Source organism: Eurytemora carolleeae, unplaced genomic scaffold, assembly GCF_000591075.1.
Source record: "Eurytemora carolleeae unplaced genomic scaffold, Eaff_2.0 scaffold222, whole genome shotgun sequence".
NCBI lineage: Eukaryota > Metazoa > Arthropoda > Copepoda > Calanoida > Temoridae > Eurytemora > Eurytemora carolleeae.
The window spans coordinates 24,261-50,326 of NW_019396176.1; the positions used below are offsets into that span (position 1 = coordinate 24,261).

The 26,066-nt window shown below is 35.9% G+C and overlaps 4 protein-coding genes and 1 long non-coding RNA gene across 5 annotated transcripts in view; 4 read left to right on the forward strand and 1 right to left on the reverse strand.

Moving 5' to 3' along the window:
* LOC111697235 (uncharacterized) overlaps window positions 1-1,605 on the forward strand; it is a 3,490-nt gene extending 1,885 nt beyond the window's left edge. The window contains exons 3-5 of the long non-coding RNA XR_002764253.1: window positions 184-259; window positions 1,054-1,110; window positions 1,544-1,605. This is a non-coding gene — a long non-coding RNA (uncharacterized LOC111697235). The remainder of the gene's footprint in view (window positions 1-183; window positions 260-1,053; window positions 1,111-1,543) is intronic.
* Window positions 1,606-1,714: 109 nt separating this feature from the next.
* Window positions 1,715-7,152, forward strand: LOC111697255 (gamma-gliadin). The gene is made up of 7 exons (XM_023467184.1): window positions 1,715-1,781; window positions 2,160-2,256; window positions 4,984-5,090; window positions 5,646-5,759; window positions 6,174-6,315; window positions 6,765-6,855; window positions 7,137-7,152. The coding sequence occupies exons 2-7, from the start codon at window positions 2,220-2,222 to the stop codon at window positions 7,150-7,152; spliced, it is 507 nt and encodes a 168-aa protein (XP_023322952.1). The 5' UTR covers window positions 1,715-1,781; window positions 2,160-2,219.
* Window positions 7,153-9,362: 2,210 nt separating this feature from the next.
* On the forward strand, window positions 9,363-15,991 carry LOC111697256 (eukaryotic translation initiation factor 4 gamma 1). Its single transcript, XM_023467185.1, has 9 exons — window positions 9,363-9,509; window positions 9,711-9,844; window positions 10,217-10,322; window positions 10,671-10,838; window positions 10,991-11,638; window positions 11,852-12,075; window positions 12,361-14,508; window positions 14,781-15,143; window positions 15,360-15,991. Exons 1-9 carry the CDS (start codon window positions 9,363-9,365, stop codon window positions 15,562-15,564), a joined length of 4,143 nt encoding a protein of 1,380 aa, XP_023322953.1. The 3' UTR covers window positions 15,565-15,991.
* A 1,243-nt stretch (window positions 15,992-17,234) lies between these two features.
* Window positions 17,235-18,102, forward strand: LOC111697234 (uncharacterized). The gene is made up of 2 exons (XM_023467155.1): window positions 17,235-17,375; window positions 17,586-18,102. The coding sequence occupies exons 1-2, from the start codon at window positions 17,265-17,267 to the stop codon at window positions 18,054-18,056; spliced, it is 582 nt and encodes a 193-aa protein (XP_023322923.1). The 5' UTR covers window positions 17,235-17,264; the 3' UTR covers window positions 18,057-18,102.
* Window positions 18,103-18,187: 85 nt separating this feature from the next.
* LOC111697258 (uncharacterized) lies at window positions 18,188-20,592 on the reverse strand. The gene is made up of 3 exons (XM_023467186.1): window positions 20,577-20,592; window positions 18,865-18,992; window positions 18,188-18,367 (listed from the first exon to the last, which is right to left on the reverse strand). The coding sequence occupies exons 1-3, from the start codon at window positions 20,590-20,592 to the stop codon at window positions 18,203-18,205; spliced, it is 309 nt and encodes a 102-aa protein (XP_023322954.1). The 3' UTR covers window positions 18,188-18,202.
* Between the last annotated feature and the right edge of the window lie 5,474 nt (window positions 20,593-26,066).

Sequence of the window (26,066 nt, forward strand, 5' to 3'; positions counted from 1 at the left end):
GGGGCCCCCCCCCTCCTATCAATTTTGTACATGGGTCTGACAGGAAGTGTCTTAACTTATCCTAACCTGTGGCCGCAGCGCTCGGCCTCCTAGCCGCAGGGCTCGGTCCAAAAATCGTATACTAGGACAGACCCCAATTATGGCCTATATTTTGTAATATGTTGCTTATGGTTAAATATTCAGGTTCCGTGGCTTCATGAGTATACTTTCAATTGGTATGCGTCCCCAGACCCTCTCTTATCCATCAAAACATAATAATGTAAGTATTTCGTTTAATTTAATTTGTACCATGACTTTTGTAGTCATTGAAATAATAATTTTAAAAGCTGTAATTGGTCCCTGATTTCTACATGACCACTGATTTTCTGCGCTAATTTCCTAATATACGATTTTTGGACCCCCCATGGATATAATTGACCATGTGGATGCACTCCCGGCCCCCTAGCCTGTCCTAGCCGCGGCGCTCGGCCCGCTAGCTGCAGCGCTCGACCCCATAGCTTGTAATAGCCGCAGCACTTGGCCCAGAAAGTGTCTTAACCTAACCTGACCCAAAATAAAAACTAATTTTTTTGAAAATTGTCCGCGGCTAGGACAGGCTATGGGGCCGGGCGCTGCGGCCTCATGATCAATTATATCCATGTGTCAAATATGAGATTTATGTACAAAATTGTAGGGGGGGGGGGGGCGTGGTGGCCCAAAAACAGTACACTAGGAAATCACTCAAATCTTTTTCCAAGTTATTTCCTATGATTTAAAAATTTTCTTGTTTGAAATCTCTCAGAATAAAATTGCATATTTTAAAATCTGCTAAGCTTCATATTTTTTTAACTTTCCTGAAAGTTTTGAGAAAGATATCATGATATTACAGAATCTTCAAATATTAATAAATTTTCCGTAAGTACAAAGTACATTGTTGAATATTGAATATATCTGCGTAGTAAATCTAATTAAAAAAACTCTCCTGTGTGTGGGGACTGGGGAGAGGTGTCAAATTACATTTATACACTGATGGATTAAACCTAGAATTTTAATACTATTTTCTTCCAATTGTAGATCTGGAATACTATATCCAGGACTTAAGAAGTCGAAAACAATCTTCTATATCATCAGGTAACCAAAACACCCCACCCCGGTTTAAATCAACATTTTTATTTTACCAACGTTCATAGATCTTAACATAAGATACTGTTAAAAAAAGAACTTGCATAATTTCAAGTGACCCTGCATTAAATGTCCGATTCGCAAAAGTATCCTTTAGCTCGTCAATAATATAGAAGATGTCGTCTAAATAGCTTTGAATGGTGTCTAATTCTGGGAATGTCCCCAATTGTTTCGGAAATCTGTAAGTTAAGTAACAGGAAGGCATTTATTGAAAATAATCTAATCTTCAAATGTTCAATGTTAAAATGATTTATTTCCATTTCTCATTTAATCTTTATTTCATTGTTTTAGGGTACCGTCGTAAATCGGGCATGACATTTAAACGGAGAAGCACTTGAAATTACGTTTACAGACCATTTAAATTCTTTGTGTTTTTTTCTAGATCAGTGAGACGAGGGGCGGGGCCAGTTGCCCTGATACAACCCTACTCTCATGAAGGCATTTAAAACATTATTTTATTTATTATTGTTTAATAAACTAGAAAAACTAGATTCAAATCTCCTTAGAGGGATCAGAACATACGTCTATTTAACGATTTAAAAATAATGTCTTTTTAAAGATTTAAAATCATCCGCTCAGGCGGGCACAACAGGGGTGCAGAAGGAGACACTGTACTTTTGGTAAGATCTTTTTACCTCCTCCCTCATCAACCAGGTTTCTTTTAATTTCGCAAACATGTTATTCCCCTTTTTACAAAGTAGAAATATGGGGTTTCCGTTCGTTTTCAAGTAAGTCCAATGGAGTTGAATCAAATTGTAAATCCTCTTTACTTAACATTCATCTTTATAAAGGTTGACCCCCCCCCCCTTCCCCCAACTTACACTCATTTTTAACCCAATTTTGTTCATTTTAATTGTTAACGTTATAACAATTAAATAGGGATTTAATATACCCGTATTCCAGGGTAGAATTACACAATCTTGATCAATCTGATTCCTCGATAATATTTACCTCCTCGAGTTAGACAGTCAGTAGACCGTTTTATTGTTATTGTTTAGAGGCAAGGGATTCAGACTTTCTGCGCCCTTGTCAGGGGTTGAGAAAGCTAGAGAAGAAACATGGCGAACTCGTACCAGGGACCTGGACCTTATTCAGGTATAAACCATGGTGGGGATCCTTCTTGATTCAAGAATACGTTTAGTTGGTTTAGGTAACACAGGCAATCTAATATAATCTTATGGTGGTTAGGGGGTTTTGAGTCTAACTTATATATGATATGTTCAACGTTCAGCCAATAGTGATATAAAGACATGTATTTTCCTTCTCAAAAATTATTTTAAGATTCTTGTGCTCAACTAAACTTTTTGTTTGGGGGGGGGGAGGATTACAGAAGTTGTACTCTGACAAAATCCGCTAATTTTAGTTTGATCCGCATATATTTATATTTTTAAACGCTAAAATAAGAAATTTGCAATGTTTTTGCATTGGTTTGTTTAAGTTTTGATAGTTAAAACAGAGTATTTGTNATTCGAATATTCTAATCCCATGGCCAGAGCGTGTAAGAATGTATATTCTTACACGCTCCGAGCATTAAAGAATGGAAATTATTACACTTGTTGAAGAATATTCATTCTTACACGCTCCTTATATTGATCTTTTCAGTATAAGGAATCATAAGGATCAATATTGATATTAACTTAATTATTTTGTACTGACAACATGCACAGGGCAAACTCACCTTTTTCTTTTACATTAACACATGCAAACTTACCTTTTTTAACTTAAAAACAACATGCTCACTTACCTTTTTCTTTAATATTAAAACATGCTCACTTACCTTTTTTAGTTTAGTGAAACATGCTCACTTACCTTTTCATGCTCACTTACCTTTTTCGTTTTTTGAAGTATTGATATACCTTAATTCAGAAATATCAATTTGAATCTGAACCCTAGTCCTGACAGAAGAGTGGAAATTACATTTTCTGACCATTCCCAAAAATATGAACGACGCTTTTAGCCTTACATTAGACACTTTCATCAAACTGCCGAGTCTCAAAGCATACTGCCCGACTGCCTACTTTATTAATTTTTTTTAGTTCATCTTCATTTCAAACCAAGTTTGGTGAGATTTTGCAAATCTCTGCATACTTGTAATAGTATGGACAGAGCTTTTCAGTCTGAGTCACCATATCTCGCATAGTTCGAGATGATGAAGTGAAACCACAATCAAAACCAAAAAAAAGTATAAAAACTTATCATTGAAATATTAGTGTCACACTTTTAATGGAGTCTTAGCACTCCATAGCAATGAAAACAAACCATTAAATCTTGCTTCATGAATAAAAGACAAAGATCTTCATCAGTTTATGTCGAACCGATTCTTACTAGATAACCGGCTTTTATCTCCTCTTTTTGGAAGATTTAGGATCTAATATCCAGAAAATGATTTCTTCTATAAATGAAGACACGATATTGTTCAGTAGATTAAGACAACCCACTACTATACCTTCTCCCCATATAAAAAAAACTCTAAATCTAAATGTAGTATCAACTTGAAAAACGAGCAAAATCATTAGAAATTGGTTAAAAAAACTAAACTAAGGAAAAAATCACACCGCATGCATTGCTTTCAAATTAAGAACCAATTTTTACTTCTAAAATGTTTTAGAAAAATAAAAAAACAGTGTTAGTCAGAACAATAGCATACAACTTATTTGCAACCTTTCATAATGTGAACTGTTCCAACTGCGGCCTTCGTTAAAGAATGCATCAAGATTATTTCATCTCGTTTAAGAATTTCCATTATTACATTTTTTTCCTCATAAGATTATCATATTAGATCTTGTTTGACCTATAAAACCTGTTTGTCAAATGTCCATGTTAACTAGAGCTAAATAAGACGGTACAAATTTACCAATTCACAATAAAGTGTTTAAATGGATCCTGGGACTGATAATTACTGAATCTGAGCTATGTCACTGACCTACTGTCGCGGTCCGTACAAAATTGAACCGATTCAGTCAGAAATCAATTGAATCGATGATATTGAACCTGTGTCAGGTAGATCAGCGACCCCTCCAGGGTCTCATCTAGGAAATTTGTGGCTGGTTAAGTCCTTCCCTTATGTGGCAGATTTCCAATTTTTGGCTATTTTTACAATTTTTACTAATTTGGTATCAAACCTAGAATTCGAATGAATTGAGTTTGTTGCTCCATTAAAATTTGTGTTTTTTGCGGCTTTTACTTTTATTAGTGTAGCATTTTTCATAGCTTAGATTAGGGTTTTCTCAGCGAACGAAAACTTTACAACTTTAGTTGCGAGACTCATCTTTTGCCCCCCCCCCCCCCTTCATTTTCAGAATCATATTTTTCCCAAAATCCGCTACCTAAAAACAGGTTTATTTGACAGGTTTCTGAAAAATTTTGGATTTCAATAGTATAATGGAGCTCTTCCCCTTTTTCCTTTCCCTTCCTCCCCCTTTTCCCTTCCCCTTCCTTCTTGCCCCTATTCCATTCCCCTTTCTCTTCCCCCTTTTTTAATCTTCATTATTTCAATAAACCCAATGAAAGCTTAATTTTTGCCCCCCCCCCCCCTCTTCCGGGGGGTGGTGGGTCAAACAGAAAAATATACACCCCTGTGCAAAAAAGATGCAAAGTTTCGCGAAAATCTTGTAGAATTCTCATCTCATCTGTTAAGATGACATGTGTGGCTTTTATTTAGGCTTTAAAATGTCTTTTTTTTAATGGCATATTTTTCATATTTTTGACCCTGTTTTTGGGTAATCTTGGCTTAATGTGTACAATGTGCACTCAAATTGATCCTCGATGAAACCTTGGACCCCTCAATATCCTTGTCCTGTCCCTGAACTAGTTAATATCCAGGTGGTATGCCGAGTATGCCTCGGTTCCCTCCCAGCTTTACACCTAGAGGGCAGCATCCTCCTCCCAATACAAACCAGATGCCTAGACAAGCAGTGTACAGCGGACAGGTATATCAAACTTTCAATTATCTAAGCAGGAGGTTTTTTCGTGGATTTCCCCTTTTATAAAATGTTCTCCAAGTAAGTAAGGAATATTTTTAAATCTTGCAAAAAAAATTTGTATTGATTTGTCTTGAGATAAAACATTGCTAGTTAATGTCCTAGTTTTCATCTATCAAAGATACGACATAAGGTTGCAAAAATAGAAGGATTATGTTATACTTAGTGTGTGAAGTGCTCAATTCCTTTTAACTACTTAATTTCTGTTAACTTTTAGATTTAATGTTATGAATAGTTTTTGACATTTAGCTTCAATTTCCCGAAATCAAACTATTTGACATTTGAACAATTGTTGCATTTACTTCGTTTGATTGTATAAAAGAGGTTGGGGAGGGGGGGGGGGGGTATTTTTAAATCCTTACAATCTAATTTTTTTAAGTAATCTAAATGCAAGAAGTTAGAAAATGATTCTGTAAAATCGATTTGTTTACACTTACCTCCTTAGTAAGCCATACAAAATGCCATGTTAAAAATAAACAAATATCGAAAATTAATCATATCTAGATGAATCAGTCCCAACCTGGACACCAGGCTCCTCTATACCACGTGAATGCCCATCCCAGCATGCAAATGCTTTATCATCATCACCCTCACATGCAGGTCCCTGTCTACTATCAGGTACTAAATCTTGCAAATGATTCAGGACTATTTCAGGGGTGTAAATTTTCTTCTTTCTTTTTAGTTAATAAGGTCTGTTCTCCTTTTGGACACAGTCCCTTAACGTCCGATGGCGGTCTGGGGTTTCACATTTGGAATAATTTTTTACATCAAGTCTTTTTAAAGTCGACACTTGAAATTTGTACGTTTCTGAGAGCAACATTTTTTGGTGTTTTTTTTTAAAAATATTTTGCTACTTGGATCCGCATACGAAGAGCAGCTTATTTTAGAGGATCCAAAATTTTATTGATCCGTATCCATCCACTTACTTGTTAGTGATTATTTATGACTACAGAAAAACATTCATTGATTAGTAGACCTAAAATGTTATTATTATTATAATCATTATTTTATAAATAATATTTAAATTTCAAGACGAATGGAGGCCGTCACCAGGCCCCTATCCAGCAGCAGCAGCAGTATCCCCAGCAGCCAGGATATCCATATCCTCCTGTATCCATGCAGCAAACAAACCAACCTCCACAGAGTGTTTATCAATATCCATCTAATATGCAAGGTAAAATATTAAGCTTTGATTGTCTCAAAATATTCCACAGTTTAATTAATTGAACCTTCTAAACAGTATTAATTTATCTGTTACAAAATTTTTTTTATTTAGGGCAATGGAGCGGGTAGGGGGAGGGTTATAATTATTAATAAATTAGAAAAATCAGCAAGTGCGCTGAAACAGGACACTTATCTATTTTCGTTAGAAATAAAAAGTGGGAATATTGTGATGATCTCAAAGGTAATATTTGACAAATATAACCTTGACGTCACTGCTTGATTTTATTTTTAAAAACTCGTCTCAAGTTGAAAACAAGTAAGATTTGGCAATAAATTCCCTCCAGGAATTCCTACCCTTATTTTTAATATTTGTTTCTGTTTACAATTAAATCAGTTCCGGGTTGTTTACACGAATCAAAGTTGAACATTTTTTTTATTTGTTAACAATCTTGTATTTAGTTCCTGGAGTTGCTCCTGTTCGATATCCTGGTCACATGATGCCTCAGCAGGTAGGGTTTTACAATACTCAAACTTTGGATTGTCATGACAAGTGGGATTTTTTAAGAATACGCCCCCCCTCTCCATTTTTTCAAGAGTTTACCTCCACCTTAAAGGGAGTGTTCGTGAAAAATGAAAGGGGGTATAGGCTTAATGCAATAAAAAAGCGCTTTTGATCGCTAATAATCTTACTTCTATCTGTTGCGTCTATAAGGAGAAAATTGTTAAAGACGTCACATACCGAATAACTTAGCGGCCATACAAATTCAGAAAATTGCAACATACGACTTAGACCGTAAAATATCAATTTAGTTTCAAACATATCATTTATAGATATTACAACCTATAGTCATCGATTATCTTTCGCCACATTTGTATATAGTTTATATTTTATTTTTTAGAAAACGTTATTTTAACGGATTTCGAAAATTGGTAGAGCCTGCGTAGCCAAAACACTTTTATTATCTAAATTATCACATTTAGCTTCTGTTATACCCACAGTTAATAAAAATAAGCTTAAAGAAATTGAGAATCTTATATATAATTTTATATGGCAAGGAAAAGAAAAAGTTGCGAGACAAGACTCTAAACAATCTGAGAACAGGGGATGATTAAACTTTCCTGATATCCTTTCTAGTTGGAACGCATTTAAATTTTCATGGTTTAGGAGACTTGCGAAAAGCGAATCCTCCTTGAAACATATTTTTGAGCATAATTTAATCACTTCAGTAAACTATTCACTCGATACATTCTTCACAGCTCTTGGCACGATAGATTACTGTAGATTAGAAAAAATAAATCCTAATACATTCTGGAAAGGCTGTTTACACTTCTCTTGCTGGAGCATTTACGAATGCATCCTGACAATATCATTATTTATCCTATATGGGGCTCTAGTGTATTATTCATGCTGAATTCTGTGGAATGTAAAAGGAATATGTTTGGTACAATAGGAAATATTATAAACTGTCCTTTAGATTTTATCAAATTTGAAGATAACAGCACTGTCTTTCTATCAGAAATAGAGTTAGGAGCTAAGTTTGGGGTTGAAGTAGACACAAATTCATATATTTCCTTGAAACACGTTGTCCGCGTCGGAGTTGAAAAGATGAATTTATCACTCGATAGAATAAATATAGTATCACCATATCAGCCTCCACTTGTCCGCTTAATAAACTATTCTGTGCAGGGCTGTAATAAATGGGTGAAACTTTTTAAGCGTCTTGAATTTTCAAATAAAAATCTACAGATTAGAGAAAGGAAATGGGAAAACGAGTTAAGAGCACTGCAGGGAATTGATTTTTGGGAAAAAACATATAAACAGACTAGAGATATTTTCTTTGATAATAAATTAAAATGGATGCAATTTCAAATAGTTAGGGGCACTTTAAAAACAAATAAAATTGTCTCAAAATTTATACAAGGTATCAATGCTAACTGTACGTTCTGTGAAAACTATATTGAAAACATTTTACATCTTTTCTGGGAATGCGAAAAAGTTTCGACATTTCTGGTATCCATTTACAATTATTTTGTTACTAGATGGGATTCCATTTCCCCTATACCGAACAGGAAGGACTTCATTTTTGGTATTAAAACAAAGAATATGTACTCACCTGAGAACCTTCTAATCCTTTATGTCAAATATTATATATGGGTTACAAGATGTAGAAGAGTGAATCTTGACATTAATGGTTTCTTTAACTGGTTTAAATTTGAACTAAAAATCAATCATATGTCCTACTTAAATGATCCTAGATTTACTTATCTTAACGATAACAATTACAGAATGGAACAATTATTAGATCTCTAGATTCGAAATGAAGAATTTTATTTATAGCATTTACTGAATATTCAACATTACTATTTCATTTTATCATTAACTTACTTCAATGGAATGAATGAATATATTATGTATGCTTACATAAATAAACTGTTCTCTAGAAAATTGTGAGTGGTGCGCGGCATTCTTAGATAGTTGCGCAAGCGACAAGAGAAATAAACAAATTAATTAAAAATATTATTAAATATAAACTATATACAAATGTGGCGAAAGATAATCGATGACTATAGGTTGTAACATGTAAATGATTTGTTTGAAATTAAATTGATTTTTTACGGTCTAAGTCGTATGTTGCATCTTTCAGAATTTGTATGGCCGCTAAGTTATTCGGTATGAGACGTCTTTAACAATTTTCTCCTTATAGACGCAACAGATAGAAGTAAGATTACTAGCGATCAAAAGCGCTTTTTTATCGCATTAAGCCTATACCCCCTTTCATTTTTCGCGAACACTCCCTTTAATACTTACCTAAAAATTTATTCATGTTTAAAAATCATATTTTTATTAATTTACAAAATTAATTGGAAGAAGATAGTTGGCGAAAAAAAGTTTTCGGGACATAATTTGACTTCTGTCATCCTTTCGCCATTGGCAATTTAATAGGGTGGTATTGTGGTAACAAGAAGACTAAATTCACTGTCATTTTTAAATAATTTAAAAAATTTGAAAATTTTACGTTTAAGTTTTTATAATTGGAGAGAGAGGCGTGATGTAAGATGGATTTTGAACTTTTTAAAACGGAATGGACTCTGCTACCAGCACACTCTCAGCAGCCGGGTATACCCAACCATGTGCAGCCGGGGAGTTTGCCGGCTCATCTATCCGGGGGACCTCCTAAACCTAATCATCAGTTCCAACCACAGGTAGGACTACATTGTACACTGTATGTACGGTATGCCGCACAGTGTGTTGTATGATCAGTGGATAATTCTTAATTTAAAAGCAATTAATACTCGTATCTTTTTAATCTAGCTAAAAATCTATATTTTTACTTTCCATTTACTGCTGAAAACCCGCGAAGAGTTTAAATCTGAACCAATCTTAAACCCTGATATGTTGTTTAGGGTGGTATACCTAGTGGACCTCCTCCCTCTTCTACTCCACCAACTCTTCAGCCTCAATCCCTTCCTTCACAGCCTCCTATTCAGCCTCAGCAACAGATAGTTGCTGCACAACTCATTCCTCAACCTAAACCAAGGTAATAACATGTAACGGAGGCTATGTAACCTCCCATATGCAGGATGTACTAGTGGAATACGGTGAGAACCAAAAAATTGTTTAATAATTTATAATTTACTATAAAAATCCATTTTTTTCTAGTACTTAATACTTTTGGCAAAAACGACAATTTTTAGAGGCAGGGGGGGGGGGATATAATTTTAGTCATAAAATCACCTAAACTAAAGTTAATTTGTTTTAAACTGTTCAACTTCTTGGGTATAATTTTATTTTAGCTTAGGCTTAATTATATGAAGTAAATAATATATTTAAAATTATTATTATTATTTTTCAATCTTGCATATTTAAAAAATATTTTTCGCAAATTCTAACTTCTGTTTAATATGATCAGAGAGAAGAGAGGGTTAGATATTATAAACCCTGATACTGGGAAGAGCATATTTGCTGATGCTAAGAAGGAATCTACTCCACAACCTACTCCACTAGCACCAGCTGAGGTAACAGCAAATCAAAACTATTGTTATGTGAATCTCCGGATCAAGAATAGATCACTCCAACTTAAGCAAATGGGTTTAACTTAATTTCCTATTGATATCCCTTGGTGGTTTTTACCCTGCAAGGATAAATTTGATCTTCAAGCTTAAAAGTGTCACAGTATAAGATATCACTTTTCAGTGTGGGTGTAAAGGGAGGATTTGGAAGATTTTTGTCATTGTTCTTAAATTTTATTTTGTTGATGAAAGATGTATTCATTGTGTTAACAATATTGAGGGTAGATTAAGCCATAAATATTTTAAACCGACAGGCTAAAAATGCTTATTTTTTGTAACTCGTTTTTAATTTAGGTTGCTCCTGTGGAAGAACCTGTGATAAAGAATGCTTCTAGTGGATTTGCTGCTCAGTTTGCAGCGCAGGTAGCTGCCGTAGCAGACGTAAAGCAGGGTAAGCAGCCGGTTGTAGATACTAAACCTGACGCTGTTCCTGGAAATAAAGCAGCGGACACCCCCATACAGGTATTTTTTGTCACTCGGATGGTTTTGACAGTTCTAGCAGCTCATTTAATGATTTTCCGCCCTGCTCCAGGGGATTTTGAAAAATGGGGCGATAAGTTTCGATTTCCAAGACTGTTCCGAAAAATCTTTGTTTTATAATCCCTCTTATCTAGAACAAAGAGATGTTGAGTGTTGTCGCTGAAACTAAAAGAGAAGAAAGTCTCTACGAGCCTGTGAGCCCTACACCTCTACCCGACAGCCCCGTGGAAGAGGTTAAACCTAGTCCGGCCTCTGAGGACAAACCTGGATCTCCTGTTCCCGCCGATGACGGTTTTATCGAGGCCAGGAGCAGGAAGAAGAAGTCTGCTGCTACTAAAAAAGCTGAGTTGAACAGGAAGGGAATGGAGAAGGAGCAGAATAAGGATCTATTGGAAGTATTTATGGACGGATCTGCGCCAACAAAGAAAACTACTGCAGAGGAACCCGCCGCCAAACTGCCTACCCCGCCCAAGGAGCAGGATTCCGAGCCAGTGAAGCCCAAGGAGCCCGAATTTAAGGAACCAACTCCGCCCAAGGCTGAACCTCTCAAAGTCACCGTAAACGAGTTTGTTCCCCGAAACTTCGTGGCGGAGAAAACTCCAGAACCGGTTCCCGCCGAGGTAGTGGTTCCTGAGCCCGAGATTAAAACTAATGGTATAGATGCTGTTACTGCTGGAAACCATGCTGAGGAGGAAGACGTGGAGGAGGTTGAAGAGGGAGAGATTGTGAGTGATACTGAAGAAGAGATGGAGGGGAAAACTAAGTTGAAATATGAATACAAGGTACTTATTAGCATAATTTTCTCGTTTGCAAAAATCGAGCTTAAAAATGTGAGCCAATTCTCAAATTATAAAAATTTATTTAAGCACTTTACCAATTTCGTATGCGGGGGTAAAAAATAATGAAAACAGAAGGTTGGGGAAAAGTTAGAAATTATTTTAACAAAAACTGGGTCGCCTGAAAATGTTACAGATCATATTTTTTTATGTTGCTAGGATGATCAATGGTCCCCACTGAACCCCGAGGGTAAGAAACAGTATGATCGAGAGTTCCTGATCAAACTTCAGTACGAAGAATTATCCATGACGAAACCTTTAACTCTCCCCAACATGGAGATTGTCAAAGATAAACCCACTTCAAGATCTTCAAGTATGAGATCCTTTGATTTTGCTCCACATTTTGTGATATCCAACTCAAGTAGACAAGGACCAAATAAGAGGTAATTATTATCGTTTTAAATGTGCGAGTTAAGGTTTTTGATCTACTTGCATATACAGTAATGATCTTTAACCACAGCTGCCAAATAAAAAAAACTTTTGCTCATTTTAAACTATGATTTTTACTTGTCAAATCCTAATTTTACAAAAACAGATAATCTTCACTAGGGGGTCAACTTAATCATTTAAATTAATATTTTTTAGCTCAAATTTTATAACTATAACAACCCTATTAGTTTTTAATAGGTTTTAGCTTAATTCAATCAATATAAACCTTAATGTTTTAGGTTGAGCAAAAGCAAAGACGCCCCAAAGCCCTCCGTCCGTGTGATTTCTATCCCGAGCTTTAGTCAGGATGTTCAGTTGCATAAGGCAGAGAATGCTTGGACCCCCGGGATTGCGGCTAAAAAGGCCGGAATAGAAATTTCCGAGGATGAAACAGCCGACCTAGCCAAGAAGGTCAGAGCAATCCTTAACAAACTCACCCCGCAGAAGTTTGAAGTCCTAGTTCAGAAGTTTAAAGAGCTTCCAATTGATTCCGAGGCCAAACTTAAGATTTGCATGGAGTTGATATTTGAGAAGGCTGTGGATGAACCTTCCTTCAGTGTTGCATACGCTCAAATGTGTCAATCCCTCATGAAGAAGTCGATTATTGTAAAAGAAGGTACGGAGCAGAAGGAATTGTCTTTCAAGAAGCTTCTGATCACCCGTGTTCAGCAGGAGTTCGTCAAGGACTACATGGACGATGTGGACAGAGTAGGACACGAGGCCAAGATGGAGGATCCTAATCTATCAGAAGAGGAAAAGAAGCTTGCTAGAGATACTTTCATGGCACTTGAAATGAAAGCTAGACGGAGATCCTTGGGTAATATTAGATTTATAGGAGAATTATACAAACTAGAGATGTTAACCTGCAAGATTATGCACGAGTGTGTATTTAAACTTCTTAAGACAACAGACGACGAATCTATTGAGTGTTTGTGTCGGTTGATAACTACAGTAGGCCAGGTTCTGGAGAAGGAAACAGTTCAGAAGATGTCGACGACACCTAAGGAGAGGATCGCTAGTATGGGTATCCGAGATATCGCATTCTACTTCACGGAGATGAAGAAAATTATCGCAGAGAAAGTGATCAGCGCCAGGGTGAGATTTCTGATGCAGGACGTCGTGGACCTCCGTGCTAATAACTGGCAGAAGAGGAGGGAGGATGCCGGCCCTAAAACCATAGAAGAGATCCATGCACAAGCTAAGAAGGAGCAGTTGAGTGAGAAACTTAATATGTATAACACAGGTCCTCCCCCATCCATGCCGAGACGAGATGATCCTCGTAAACGATCTCAGAAGAGTTCCATAAGCAACCAGGAGGAGGGAGGATGGCAGGTCCCCACCAGGGCCGCCAAGAACACCTTGGACAAATTTGATAGCTCCAGGGTGAGAAACATGGTTAACCATAAAGTAGACATTGACACTGTTCAGCTCGGTCCTTCAATTGGTAGAGGAGGAGGTGGGTTCGGAACCTGGGGTAAGGGATCTGCAGGACCCAAGAGCAGTAGACATGAGGACACTACAATGCAGAATAATAGGTTTGCAAGTCTCTCCAGTGATTCCAACCCCGCTTACGAGGGAAGAACTAGCGGAGGTTACTCTTCCAGCCGACCTGGATCTAGACCAGGTTCCTATGTTGGTCGTGGGAGTCGAGGTCAGTCAGTGGATAATGACAAGGCCACATTGTTGCAGGCTGTGAAGGAAATGAATCCTGGTGGCGGGAGATCTACGAGTACGATCTTACCCCGGGATTCAGAGCGTGGATCTGTTGTTACTAAATCTGCCAGTATGATGGCTCCTCCAGTTTCCTCTTCATCTGAAAGCCTTCTGCGTGGTAAATCAACGGAGTCCAGAGAAAACCTGGACAAAATATCTAAGGGCCTTTTAGAAGAGTTTCTCAGCGTCTGTGATTATAACGAAGCTGGTCAGTGCTTGATCGAGAAGTTTCATCCTGACACTATTAGTATGTTTGTCGAAGCTGCATTAAATGAAGTGATCGATTCTTCTGAAAAGAATCGCAGGAACGCTGGTAGTCTGTTATCGAACTTAGTGAAGAAAAACATTTTAAAATCTGAAAGTCTAATGTTCGGGCTTTCTAAATTCTTGGAATTTGCCCCCGACATATTAGTTGATGTTCCTAAACTCTGGGATTTCCTAGCATCTGTTCTATCAACCTCCCTACTAGACGAGACATTAACTCTAACGCTGCTAGAGAAAAGCAATGAGGCTCTGAGAGCAATTGATCCTGCTTGCTGCGGCAAGTATATGGGAGCAGTATTTAGAGAGCTTGGTAAACAGAACGAGGAGAGAGCTAGTCTTCTGTGGGCTAATTCTGGTCTATCCTGGTCAACCATTCTGGAACCAGAATCAGATATTGCAGAATTCGTCAAGTAAGATTTAAATACCTTTTTTAATATTGAGTATTTTTAGGAAGGAATGGAAATAGATTTTAATTTCTCCGGCATTATTTAGTTTGAGTTATTTGTTTTGTTAATTCAGACATGTATATTTACAAGGCCCTCTTTAAAAAAAAAATCGTAATTTTAGGAATGCGCAAAACAAATGTTAGGTTTTATTACTGAAATAGGGAAAATGAGATTTCTTATAGTAGAAAATAAATTAATACAAGATTCAACTTTTTAATTTCGGTTTGTTGTTTCAGGGCTAATGGTGTCGGGTTCACAGTCACAGCTGGTTCAGGATCCGGTGCTAAGAAAGGATTTAATTCTGAATCCTTCAAAACCGGTCTCTCCGAGAAGCTCGGATCTGGAGAGAATCGAAGCGGAGTCGTTGAGTATATAAACGCTCGTGTTAGTCAGGAGGAACAGGCAGACCCCATGTTTATACGGACACTGTTAACGGTCGTCGTTGAGTCCTCTCTAGACGGTCTCGGCGGTCCTATTAGTGATATCAAGTTAAAGGAAGAGGTTTTCCAGTCTCACTGCACAGATATACTACATAAGCTTGTGAGTGGACCCGAAGCAGAACTAGAGGCTTTATTCGCTCTGCAGCACCTTATGCATAGGTTAGATATGTTTTTTAACTGATATTTTTATTTACGAAATTCTACAGTTTTTAGCTGATAGTTGCGATTGGGATCTTAAATCTTAAATAAAAATTTAGAGGCACATTTATTTTGGTTGAAAAGCTAAAAATTTCGACATTATTTTTTACTATTTATTTGCCATGTTGTTTCTATCGAAGGTAATTTTGATTTTAATTGACGGTTTATTTACTCTAGGTTGGAGCATCCTAACCGTGTATTGACCCAACTGTTTGAGAAGCTGGAGCAGCAGGATGTTATCCGTCCTGAATCCTTCTTGCAGTGGAAGCAGAACGAAGACTCAGCCAACCTGCCGGGGAAAGGAGTTTGTGTCAACTCCACAACACAGTTCTTCGTCTGGTTGCAGGAGAACACGGAGGAGGAGGAGGAGAATGAGGAATAAATCCAACATTTCATATTTTAATATTTGTAGTTTAATTTTACAAAAACTACAGCTAGAGACATTAGCAGAGAGGATTAACTCGCTCTGGATTAAACATATTAAATCTACTCCTGGTATAATGAAAAATATCCTAGTCCTACACTAAGGATTACAATTGAAATTAAATCCTCTAAAAATGAGGGGAGGGGGGGGTCGTACTGTTCTTTTTTGTTCAAGGATAAAAATGGGATCTAAAAGTTGGCATAGTTTCTTCAGTCATGAGCAACCAGGGGGATTAAGTTGTTTTTGTTAATGTATATATTCTCCTATGTTCAGCATTGTAGATCACACTAAAGGTTGATAATCCAGTTTAATCAACATTGCAAGTTATTAGTAACACTTATGTGATTTTATACGACTACGTGCTAAAATAAAATTTTATTATTTATTGTATCTTTCAACAACTAGGGAAATGTATCTTTTTTACATCTTTTTAGACTTATTTAGGCGTATGGTTTTATCGAAGAAAAAAGTTAATGTGAGATTTCATTCTTTTTAAATTCTTTATAATAATACATAATTAACATTATGAATAAGTGAATGTAATAATTTTAAGAGAAGTGAATTTTATTGATGTTATTTCTGGTGTTGTAATGAACGTTACCAGCCTGCAGAATCCAGGATCAGTGAAAAAGTAAATTTACAATCGTGTAATTAGTGCTTATTTAAGAACAGGATCCGTTGAAATATTTTGTCTTCCTTAATCCGGATCCACGGATCCAGAAAAATAAACCAAAAACTCGAGAAAAACTTTCTACTCGTAAAATCCCAATCTCAACTTGTGAAGAAAGATTATTTTTACTTTTCTTCTCTCTGACCGGCTCATCGTGTTTTAGGTTAAAAATAAGCTATAAAATTAATACAAATGATCAAAAAATTCGTTCGTTAAAAAATTAGTAAATCTTTCAAAGGGAAATGTTCATGGATAAATGTTGCATCGTCTATACGCAACATCCCCCCTTACACTGAACTTCTGACCTACTGCAATATCGGACCTACGCCAGCTGTTTATTTTTGTATTATTTGAGGGTTTGGTTAGGTTAAGACAATTTCTGGGCCGAGCACTGCGGCTAGGACAGTTTAGGGGGCCGAGCGGTGCGGCCATAAGTTCATATAGCAGCTGTAAAACCACGTTTATTAGGTTGGATGTGTAGTATAGCGGATTTGGCGTAGGTCTGAAGTGGAGTATAGCGGATTTGTGCAGGTCGAAAAATACACCACTCTTTCAAAGTAATGTTCACTAATTTGGTTCCGTATCCAGTTTTTTCAGGGCTGATCCAGGATCCCCATTAAAATGCAATGGATCCTCAGCATTGTTAGTAAGTTACGAACTATGAATTGCTGTTAACTGTCAAAATATAGGTGTGATTAAAGGTAGCAATAACTTCTGAACAATGGAACAGTAAGACGACAATATATACTGAAGTGTTTTTGTACAAAGCAAACAGTTTTATTAGCCGCTTTTTCACACTTCATAATTATGCAGAATTTTTGGTTTTTTAAAAAGTGTCCAGGGTGTTGAAATAAATTGATAGATAAGGAAACTAAGCGGATATAGAATCAAATATAAGCTTACTTATAAAGGGCACATTAGATCATAAGTATTTGATACTAAAAAAAATATAAACAACTCGTTATTGTAGAAAACATGCCAAGACGAGATGATCCTTGCAAACGATCTCAGAAGAGTTCCTCGAGCTACCAGGAGGAGGGAGGATACCAGGGCCGCCAAGAACACCTTGGACAAGTTTGATACCACCAGGGTGAGAAACATGGCTAACCATAAAGTTGATATTGACAGTTTCCAGCTTGGTCCTGCAACTGGTAGAGGAGGATGTGGGTTCGGAACCTTGGGTAAAGGATTTAACACTGGTCCTCCCCCATTCATGCCGAGACGAGATGATCCTCGCAAACGATCTCAGAAGAGTTCCACAAGCAACCAGGAGGAGGGAGGATGGCAGGTCCCCACCAGGATGAGAAACATGGTTAACCATAAAGTAGACATTGACACTGTTCAGCTCGGTCCTTCAATTGGTAGAGGAGGAGGTGGGTTCGGAACCTGGGGTAAGGGATCTGCAGGACCCAAGAGCAGTAGACATGAGGACAATACAATGCAGAAGAATAGGTTTGCAAGTCTCTCCAGTGATTCCAACCCCGCTTACGAGGGTAGAACTAGCGGAGGTTACTCTTCCAGCCGGTCTGGATCTAGACCAGGTTCCTATGTTGGTCGTGGGAGTCGAGGTCAGTCAGTGGATAATGACAAGGCCACATTGTTGCAGGCTGTGAAGGAAATGAATCCTGGTGGCGGGAGATCTACGAGTACGATCTTACTCCGGGATTCAGAGCGTGGATCTGTTGTTACTGAATCTGCCAGTATGATGGCTCCTCTAGTTTCCTCTTCATCTGAAAGCCTTCTGCGTGGTAAATCAACGGAGTCCGGAGGAAACCTTTAAAAATTATCTTAGCCAGGCTTAAAATACAACTGTTTCATTAGATCTTCAGTATTTGACAATATAATTATAAAGAATAATAAACAAAACTCGATTTGTAGAAAACAATCTTTTTCCCAAAAATTTGTCGGTTAAGTGGAAGTTTTATCCTAAATACTTGACATCTCGTCCTGGTCCTCCTTACTCTGGTTGGGTTCGGAGATAAGGATGGTTGCGATGATACCTAGAGCTCCGAATACACCTCCGAGCAGGAGAAACATGTTCGGAATATTCTCCAGAACTTCAGGATCAGTGAAGTATTTGTCGCATTTGCTCTAATAAATATGATTGATCATTGGTTTGGGAGGTCGGATTGGATTTTATTAAAATCTAAATATTTATTATGGTTTATAAAATTCAAATTACAATTCAAACAATGCATATAAATCACATAACATTGGTTTAGCTGATAATTTTACTCATAGCCGTAGCTTGCCAGACAATGGACGTTATTTTTAGATTGCTAATGTATGAGTCGACAGGTATATCTAGCTGGATTCATCCTTTTGGAGCAAACAAGTGAAAAATTCAGCAATTTTTCCTTTTTTGTTGGACACAGAAAACATTGACATTGACATTACCCTAATATTGGATGGGATAAACGTGGGGGGGGGAAGGGTTGATTTAGGATTGGGTTCTTGTTTTGTATTGTCAAAGGGTATGCTTGCAAGAGTAAGGAAGAGGATTTGATCAAAATATGAGATTTTGTAAAACTTGGTATAATTATTTCAACTTCTTTAGAAAGTTTGAAAATTGTCCACGAGTTCCTTACCTCTTGGGTTCCATTGAATGTACATTTCTCATCCACTGTTGCCTTGATATTATCCGGGTTGACAAAACTAGTCTGGACCGGGATCCAGATAAGAGATCCGAACCCATACCCTGACAAAACCAGACATGCTCACCAAACCCTAGAATTATAATAATCAGAACAATCCCTTTAAAAAAATATTTATATACAGTGAAACCCTTAATAACGAATACATCGAAAGAATTCATCAAATGTCGTATTCTTCACTAATTCTGATAATGGAATGTTGCAGATATTTAGTTTTTTAATTAAATGATTATATGGAACTCTTTAAAACTGTTCCCGCATATTCATGGATATTTATTTATTTTCGCAAATACTGAAATTTATGAAATATAGTATATAACTCATTGAAAAATTGTCAAGACGACATTTGATAAATTCTTCCGATGTATTCGTTATTAAGGGTTTCACTGTACATATATTCATGATTTAGAAAAAAATGGAGTTAAGTTTTAAACTTATTATTTTTTATTTATAGAGTTTTTTCTAATCCATATATCTTAGCAACCTTCGTGGTGTAAACCTTCTATTTTTCTAAATTAAATTATCTAATCTAACCGAATTTTTAATCTGATATATCTCAGGTCTACGACATTGGGGTGCACAGATACAGGGATTCGAAAATAAGCGTTCGTGATAAAGAATAATTGGTTTTACAGGTATTTAAAAACTGTTTTGGTACCGTCTAGTTGTTAATGTGTGCAACTCTGTACTTTCGTATGATTTTTAATTAAATCTTTTATTCTCATGTTTTTGGTAAACCCTGTTAAAAATTGATCGGTCCAAAAACTCTAACTTCCTGTTCAGTACAGAGTGATAACCAGAAAAGTCTGTAATAGAAAGACGACTTTAACACTCAATTCACTAATTTAAATTGTCCAATGATCATCAGACAGAACAATTGTGCAGTGCAAACAGACCCATTTCACTCAATAAGTTAATTTTAAAGCTACTGCTAAAACATTTGCTGAAATATATAATTATTACTTGAATGTCGTCTTATTCCAGAGTTTTCTGGTTCCTTGCAATCTAATGTTAATATTTTAAACTATAATTTCTATTAGATCTATACTGGTAAAATTTTGAAATATCTCAGCAGTACAGTCAATCACGCATAGTTGTAAAAACAAAGTAATTAGAAGAACAGGAAAATAATCTGAGCTGGGAAGCTGTTTTGTGGATATCGAGATAAATGCGTGATCTCGATCTATTCTGCAAATTAGTTAAATCTTTATTCGATATCCCGCACGGTAATCGTACCCTAATGAATAATTGAAATGAAGAGATTAAGCTTTGATCCTCAATGAAACCCTCTCTACACTTTGTCTAGTCACTAGTGTTTTCATAAGAAAATATATCAACTCTCTTCTCTGCAGTGCTTAGGATCTGGATCCGGATCCGTTGGATCCGCAAGATTTTGGCTTACTGGATCCGGATCCGCAAAAATATGCAGATCCACGGATCCGGATCCAAGGGGTAAAATATTAGCTAAAAACTACTAGAAAAACTTTTTTACTCTTAGCTAAAACCCAAATCTGAAATTTTGAAAAAAGAGAGATTATAAAATTACTCATTTCTGAATGGTTCATCAAGTTTTAGGATAAAAATAAGCGAAAAAATTTTTTTAAAAATTTGAAAATTATTTTTTGATAAAAATTTCCTTAAATGACCTGGATCCTGATCCATTTTTATCCAGTGCGGATCCAGAATCCGGATCCGCATCAAAATTAAATGGATCCTAAGCACTGCTTCTCTGTGTCTAGTGTTTATATAACACTATATATCCCTCTCTACCCTGAGTCTAATGTCTATATAAGTCTATATCCCTCTCTTCCCTGTGTCTAGTGTATCCCTCTCTACCCTGTGTCTAGTGTCTATATAAGACTATGTACCCCTCTCTACTCAGTGTCTAGTGTCTATATTAGACTATCTATCCCTCTCTACTCTGTGTCTAGTGTCTATATAAGACTAACTTTCCCTCTCTACTCTGTGTCTAGTGTCTATATAAGACTATGTATTCCTCTCTTCTCTGTTTCTAGTGTCTATATAAGACTATATATTCCTCTCTACTCTGTGTCTAGTGTCTATATAAGACTATCTATTCCTCTCTACTCTATGTCTAGTGTCTATATAAGACTATCTATCCCTCTCTACACTATTGTCTATACCTCTCTTCTCTGTGTCTAGTGTCTATATAAGACTATCTATCCCTCTCTACTCTGTGTCTAGTGTCTAAATAAGACTATCTATCCCTTTCTACTCTGTGTCTAGTGTCTATATAAGACTATCTATTCCTCTCTACTCTGTGTCTAGTGTCTATATAAGACTATCTATCCCTCTCTACTCTGTGTCTAGTGTCTATATAAGACTATCTATCCCTCTCTACTCTGTGTCTAGTGTCTATATAAGACTATCTATTCCTCTCTACTCTGTGTCTAGTGTCTATATAAGACTATCTATTCCTCTCTTCTCTGTGTCTAGTGTCTATATAAGACTATCTATCCCTCTCTACACTATTGTCTATCCCTCTCTTCTCTCCTTTCTTTGATTTGCATAATTAGAATGAGTCAAACTTATACACGGGAACTTTGCACTGTGTATTATAACTAGGGATGTTCAATATATTCAACTTCATATCATTTCTTCCAATTTTTTTCTTATTTCCAATTACTGTTATCTATATATTTTGCTTACCTGTATGATTGTTTGTTTGATTGTTTGTTTGTATCCAATAAACGTCAAAATGTCCGAACTGACCCGGCCTAAATTTTTTTGTGGGACCTCACATGACTCCAGGGAAGGTTTATGAATGATCAAAATTTTAAAATTAGCCTCCCAACAAAATTTTATTTTCATTAAATTTTGAAATTTCTTTTTTATAAAATCCGCGACAACTTTTTGTTTTTACGTATATAAAGAGAAAAAATTCACAATTGTAATAGAAGATGCATTAGAAGCCTAGTTGGTGTACACTTTGCATTCACTTAACAAACTATGAACGAATCTCAAATACACTAATATGTAAGAACCAAACTAAAATGATGTCGAATAGTAATTTCTCGCCAAAAAAAAAGAATTGTTTAAGAGATTTTCTAGGAATGGATATTCAAATTTTTTAAATGAAAAAAGTGTGCCGTTGTAATTTAATGTGACCTTTCATCACCCAGAGGGGATCCCCCAATTCTAAACATCAGCTTGTAAATGTCTGATTAATATCTTATCATCATTTTTACAACTTGAAAAGTGTTTAATTCTGAAAACGTAATGTAGTTCATTGTTTCTGAAGCAGAAGATAAATTATAATGAAATTTATGCATTCATGATCAGAGAACTTGGTGCCGTTGTAAATTGGACATGCAGCTCTCAATATTTTGAGAGAGTCACCACGTTTACTGCGTACAAAGATTACATAATCCTGATACACATCGTACATACATTGAGATCAACAAAACTGTGGAGTATGAAGACGACGTTTAATCTGTCTTGTTTTTTATGTTGTTATAAAGAACATAATTTTGTTAAGTGAAATGGATCTGTGTACACTGAACTATTCCTGTCGGTCCCGATCATTGCTAAAACGACCAAGCTTATATTTGCTTGATTCACTCCTAAAAGAGATATCATTAGCCATCTGATGATGTTGTATGTATTGCAACGAAATATATTAGGGCGAAAATGACAGTTTTTAAAACTTAAGAGTGCTAAGTTGGGTTGGAGAGTATAATCATGAAATCAGCGATCATTGGATTATTTAAAATTGTAACTTTAGTCTAATTGTCGTCTTCCAATTCCACAGTTTTATAGATCCCACTGTATACTTACGATGCTATGTTTTATTTTTGGGCTTTTCACTTAAAGATTACCATAAACAATAAACAACTAGGCAGTAGGCAGTCTTTAAACATTTAATACCTATAGCCGCAACTTTTTCAAAAAGCGGTTGTTTTAGTATAAATTTTTACATTAATTATATTTTGAACATCCCTAGTTCACAAGTTGTATCCTTAGGGTGGGGGTAGGGTTCACAGGGATAGGGGGGAATCCATACCATATCCCCCGGGTGGGGGGATTAGATACTATCAGGGGGGAGGGGGGAACTTTAATTAATGTGATGCGAGTTCAAAAGCTTAGTTTCTAGTAAAGATATATGAAAGGGAAGGGGATATAAAGGGTGTCTCAATAAATATGGCAAATGAATGACGATATTAAATCACGCTGGATCTTTGAGAGATATTACAGAATTATGTAACGTATATTACTTCTAAGCTTTCTTAAATGAGATTTGTTAACTGTTAAGATTGGGAGATATTAAAGGGACTGACAGCGTAGTCTCAAGTGAACCTCCCTCCATGCCAGGATGCCAATACCCGATTTACAGCGGTAACCCATGAAACTACATGTGAAAGATAAAGTCGTTTTAAAATGACTGTAGTCTTTATTTCTGATAATTTCTCCATTTTTCTCATGATAAAAAAATGCGCAAGTCACTGCAGAGAGCATTGCTATCTAATTCATACCTGAGCTGACAAAGCTTTTCCACTGTAAGTGAAAATCGAGCATTGTCATCTTTGCATAAAGACTCTCTTGAAATTATTCCCAACTTAAGATATTTTTTATTAACTCAACCATTTACAAAATTCATAGTATACAGATACTGTAATAAATGTTGACATAGTATACAGATACTGTAATAAATGTTGACATAGTATACAGATACTGTAATAACTTTTGACATAGTATACTGATACTGTAATGAATTTTGACATAGTATACAGATACTGTAATACATGTTGACATAGTATACAGATACTGTAATAAATATCGACATATTATACAGATACTGTAATAATTGTTGACATAGTATGCAGATACTGTAATAAATGTTGACATAGTATACAGATACTGTAATAAATTTTGGAGGTACAACAAAGACAGATATTACTGAAAAATGGAAAGATTGTGTCCAACAACTGACGTCAGTAATATTCACAAGTAAATACCACTAAGATCAACAACGATTAATTGCCATGTTTATTGGAACACCCTGTATAAAACCATCTTGAGATGAAGAGCTAAAGAGAAGAAGCATGTTTATTGGAACACCCTGTATAAAACCATCTTGAGATGAAGAGCTAAAGAGAAGAAGGGGGATTATACTTTTAATTAGTCTACTAGTACTTAGACAAGTCTTGGTTCTACCATACTTCGTGTGTATGCGAAGAGGAGGGGGATGGGGGGGGGGGTTAATTAATTACATAATATAAGAAAAAATTATTAATTAATGTTTTAGTTCTGGAACTGTAAATCAAGGAAGATTGACCAGAGCTTCGATATATTTATTTACAAAAAAAGTGCACTACTTATTTAGGAAGGAATATAAAAAACTCAGTGTTCATTAAAGGGAGTGTTTGCGAAAAATTAAAGTGGGTATAGGCTTTATCTAATTAAATTTGTATCGATTGCTACTAATTTTAATCTTATCTGTCGGGTATATAAGGAGAAATGGTTAAAAACGTCTTTTGTTTCACTTGGTAGAGCTAGAATTCCATTCGATATCAGTCTATACCCCCTTTCATTTTTCGCGAACACTCTCTTTAAGCTGAGTTCTGTTTACTTCCCTCACAAAAAATATTTGTGTTCCTGAATCATCAACAATATAAACCTGCACAAGGGACGGAGGGTGATGCCACCATGAACCCCTCAATATTTATTTAGCCGCACAACTTAGACCCACGCATTATATACTCTCAGATAAAATCAAGGTTGTAATGCAAGGAAAGTTATTTCAGAGGTGTACGCATCTTTTGTTCTGCAGTGTACTGTCGCTGGGCGGTAATGTAAACACAAGACGGATGTTGAAACCTGACATGGGATCCATCTTTCCCATAAAAAATCAATGAAATATTCTGGTCATAGGAAACTATTACGTGAATTATCAAAATTATCAAAATTAAATGCTTTTAACCTCCTCGAATACTAAACGAACACTGATGCAGGTATTCTTGTTTACAAACTGGTTTCCATATGTACGCAAAGTACACGCAACTGCAATTAACTTTCCTTGCATTACAACCTTGGATAACATGCTCTTCTTATGAATTATCTCTACGATGTGTAAAATAAGTATTTAAAAGTAATCAATTATACACTGAATTAAGCATAAAATAAATCTGATACTCTTTCCATTATTTTGCTTTGGGAAAATACAAATATTTGTTATTCTTCAAAATTAATTTTGCAAATATCTCATTATCAGTATACACGTCTTTCCACTTTTAGAAATCCTTTCCCGTTTAAGCTGACAATGCTATAATACTAAATAAAAGCACGGAAAAGTAGACGGCATCGATTTTGTCAAGATTTTTTTCAAATTCCGGTTTTGTTGCTTTAAAGGGTCAAGGCTCCACAAAAATTAAACCTGAACTGTTCATCATAATACAATATTGTATCCATGTATATGAAGTTGTAATCTCTGTTTGTTTGTTTGTCCGTACATAACTCGGGAATCCTTTGACCAATTTGTCTTAAATTTTGATTGGGGAACTTGGGAGAACCACAGGGATGTTCTTAGCTTGGTTTTGAGATTCTAAGTTGAGAGGGTTGAATTTAATAGCGAAAATTTTATTTTTTAACGCTGTGAGTTGAATATTGCAACTTTCTGAATTTGTATGGACACTACGTTCTTCAGTAAAGAGTCGTTTTTCACAATTTTCTCCTTCTAGACGCACCAGATAGAAGTAGGATTAGTAGCAATTACTATCGAATATTTTTCGACGTAAGCCTATACCCCCTTTCGTTCATTTTTCGAGAACACTCCCTTTAAAGTGATTCAGGACTTAGATCGTCATTCTGTCTCATCTATTTTGGTTAACCCTGTAGTTCAATGGAAAGCAACCTTTTTTCGTACAATTACGTAGTATGTAAACGTAAAACTCAGATTAAATAAAAACTAAGCATAATGTATGTGGTTCAGTAACCAATCACTGGTTTGAAATGTGAAATCCACAAAGGATGATACTGTAAGACGACCTGAATCTTTAAAATATGATAATTTTCAAGGTTGAATTAAATTTACTCCCTCTAATAAAGTCGCTTATTAAATGATTTGACAAAAAGCTAAACAAATTTACAGTTGTTGGGAACCATGGATATAAGAAAAC

Coding starts and splice junctions, on each gene's coding strand:
- LOC111697255 (XM_023467184.1), top strand. CDS start 2,220: ATGGCGAACTCGTACCAGGGACCTGGACCTTATTCAG. Junction 2,257..4,983: donor GGGACCTGGACCTTATTCAG/GTATAAACCATG, acceptor GTTAATATCCAG/GTGGTATGCCGAGTATGCCT. Junction 5,760..6,173: donor AGGTCCCTGTCTACTATCAG/GTACTAAATCTT, acceptor TTAAATTTCAAG/ACGAATGGAGGCCGTCACCA.
- LOC111697256 (XM_023467185.1), top strand. CDS start 9,363: ATGGATTTTGAACTTTTTAAAACGGAATGGACTCTGCTACCAGCACAC. Junction 10,323..10,670: donor CTCCACTAGCACCAGCTGAG/GTAACAGCAAAT, acceptor TTTTTAATTTAG/GTTGCTCCTGTGGAAGAACC. Junction 15,144..15,359: donor CTGCAGCACCTTATGCATAG/GTTAGATATGTT, acceptor TATTTACTCTAG/GTTGGAGCATCCTAACCGTG.
- LOC111697234 (XM_023467155.1), top strand. CDS start 17,265: ATGATCCTTGCAAACGATCTCAGAAGAGTTCCTCGAGCTACCAGGAGG. Junction 17,376..17,585: donor ATACCACCAGGGTGAGAAAC/ATGGCTAACCAT, acceptor AGGATGAGAAAC/ATGGTTAACCATAAAGTAGA.
- LOC111697258 (XM_023467186.1), bottom strand. Junction 18,368..18,864: donor CATTCAATGGAACCCAAGAG/GTAAGGAACTCG, acceptor CATATTTATTAG/AGCAAATGCGACAAATACTT.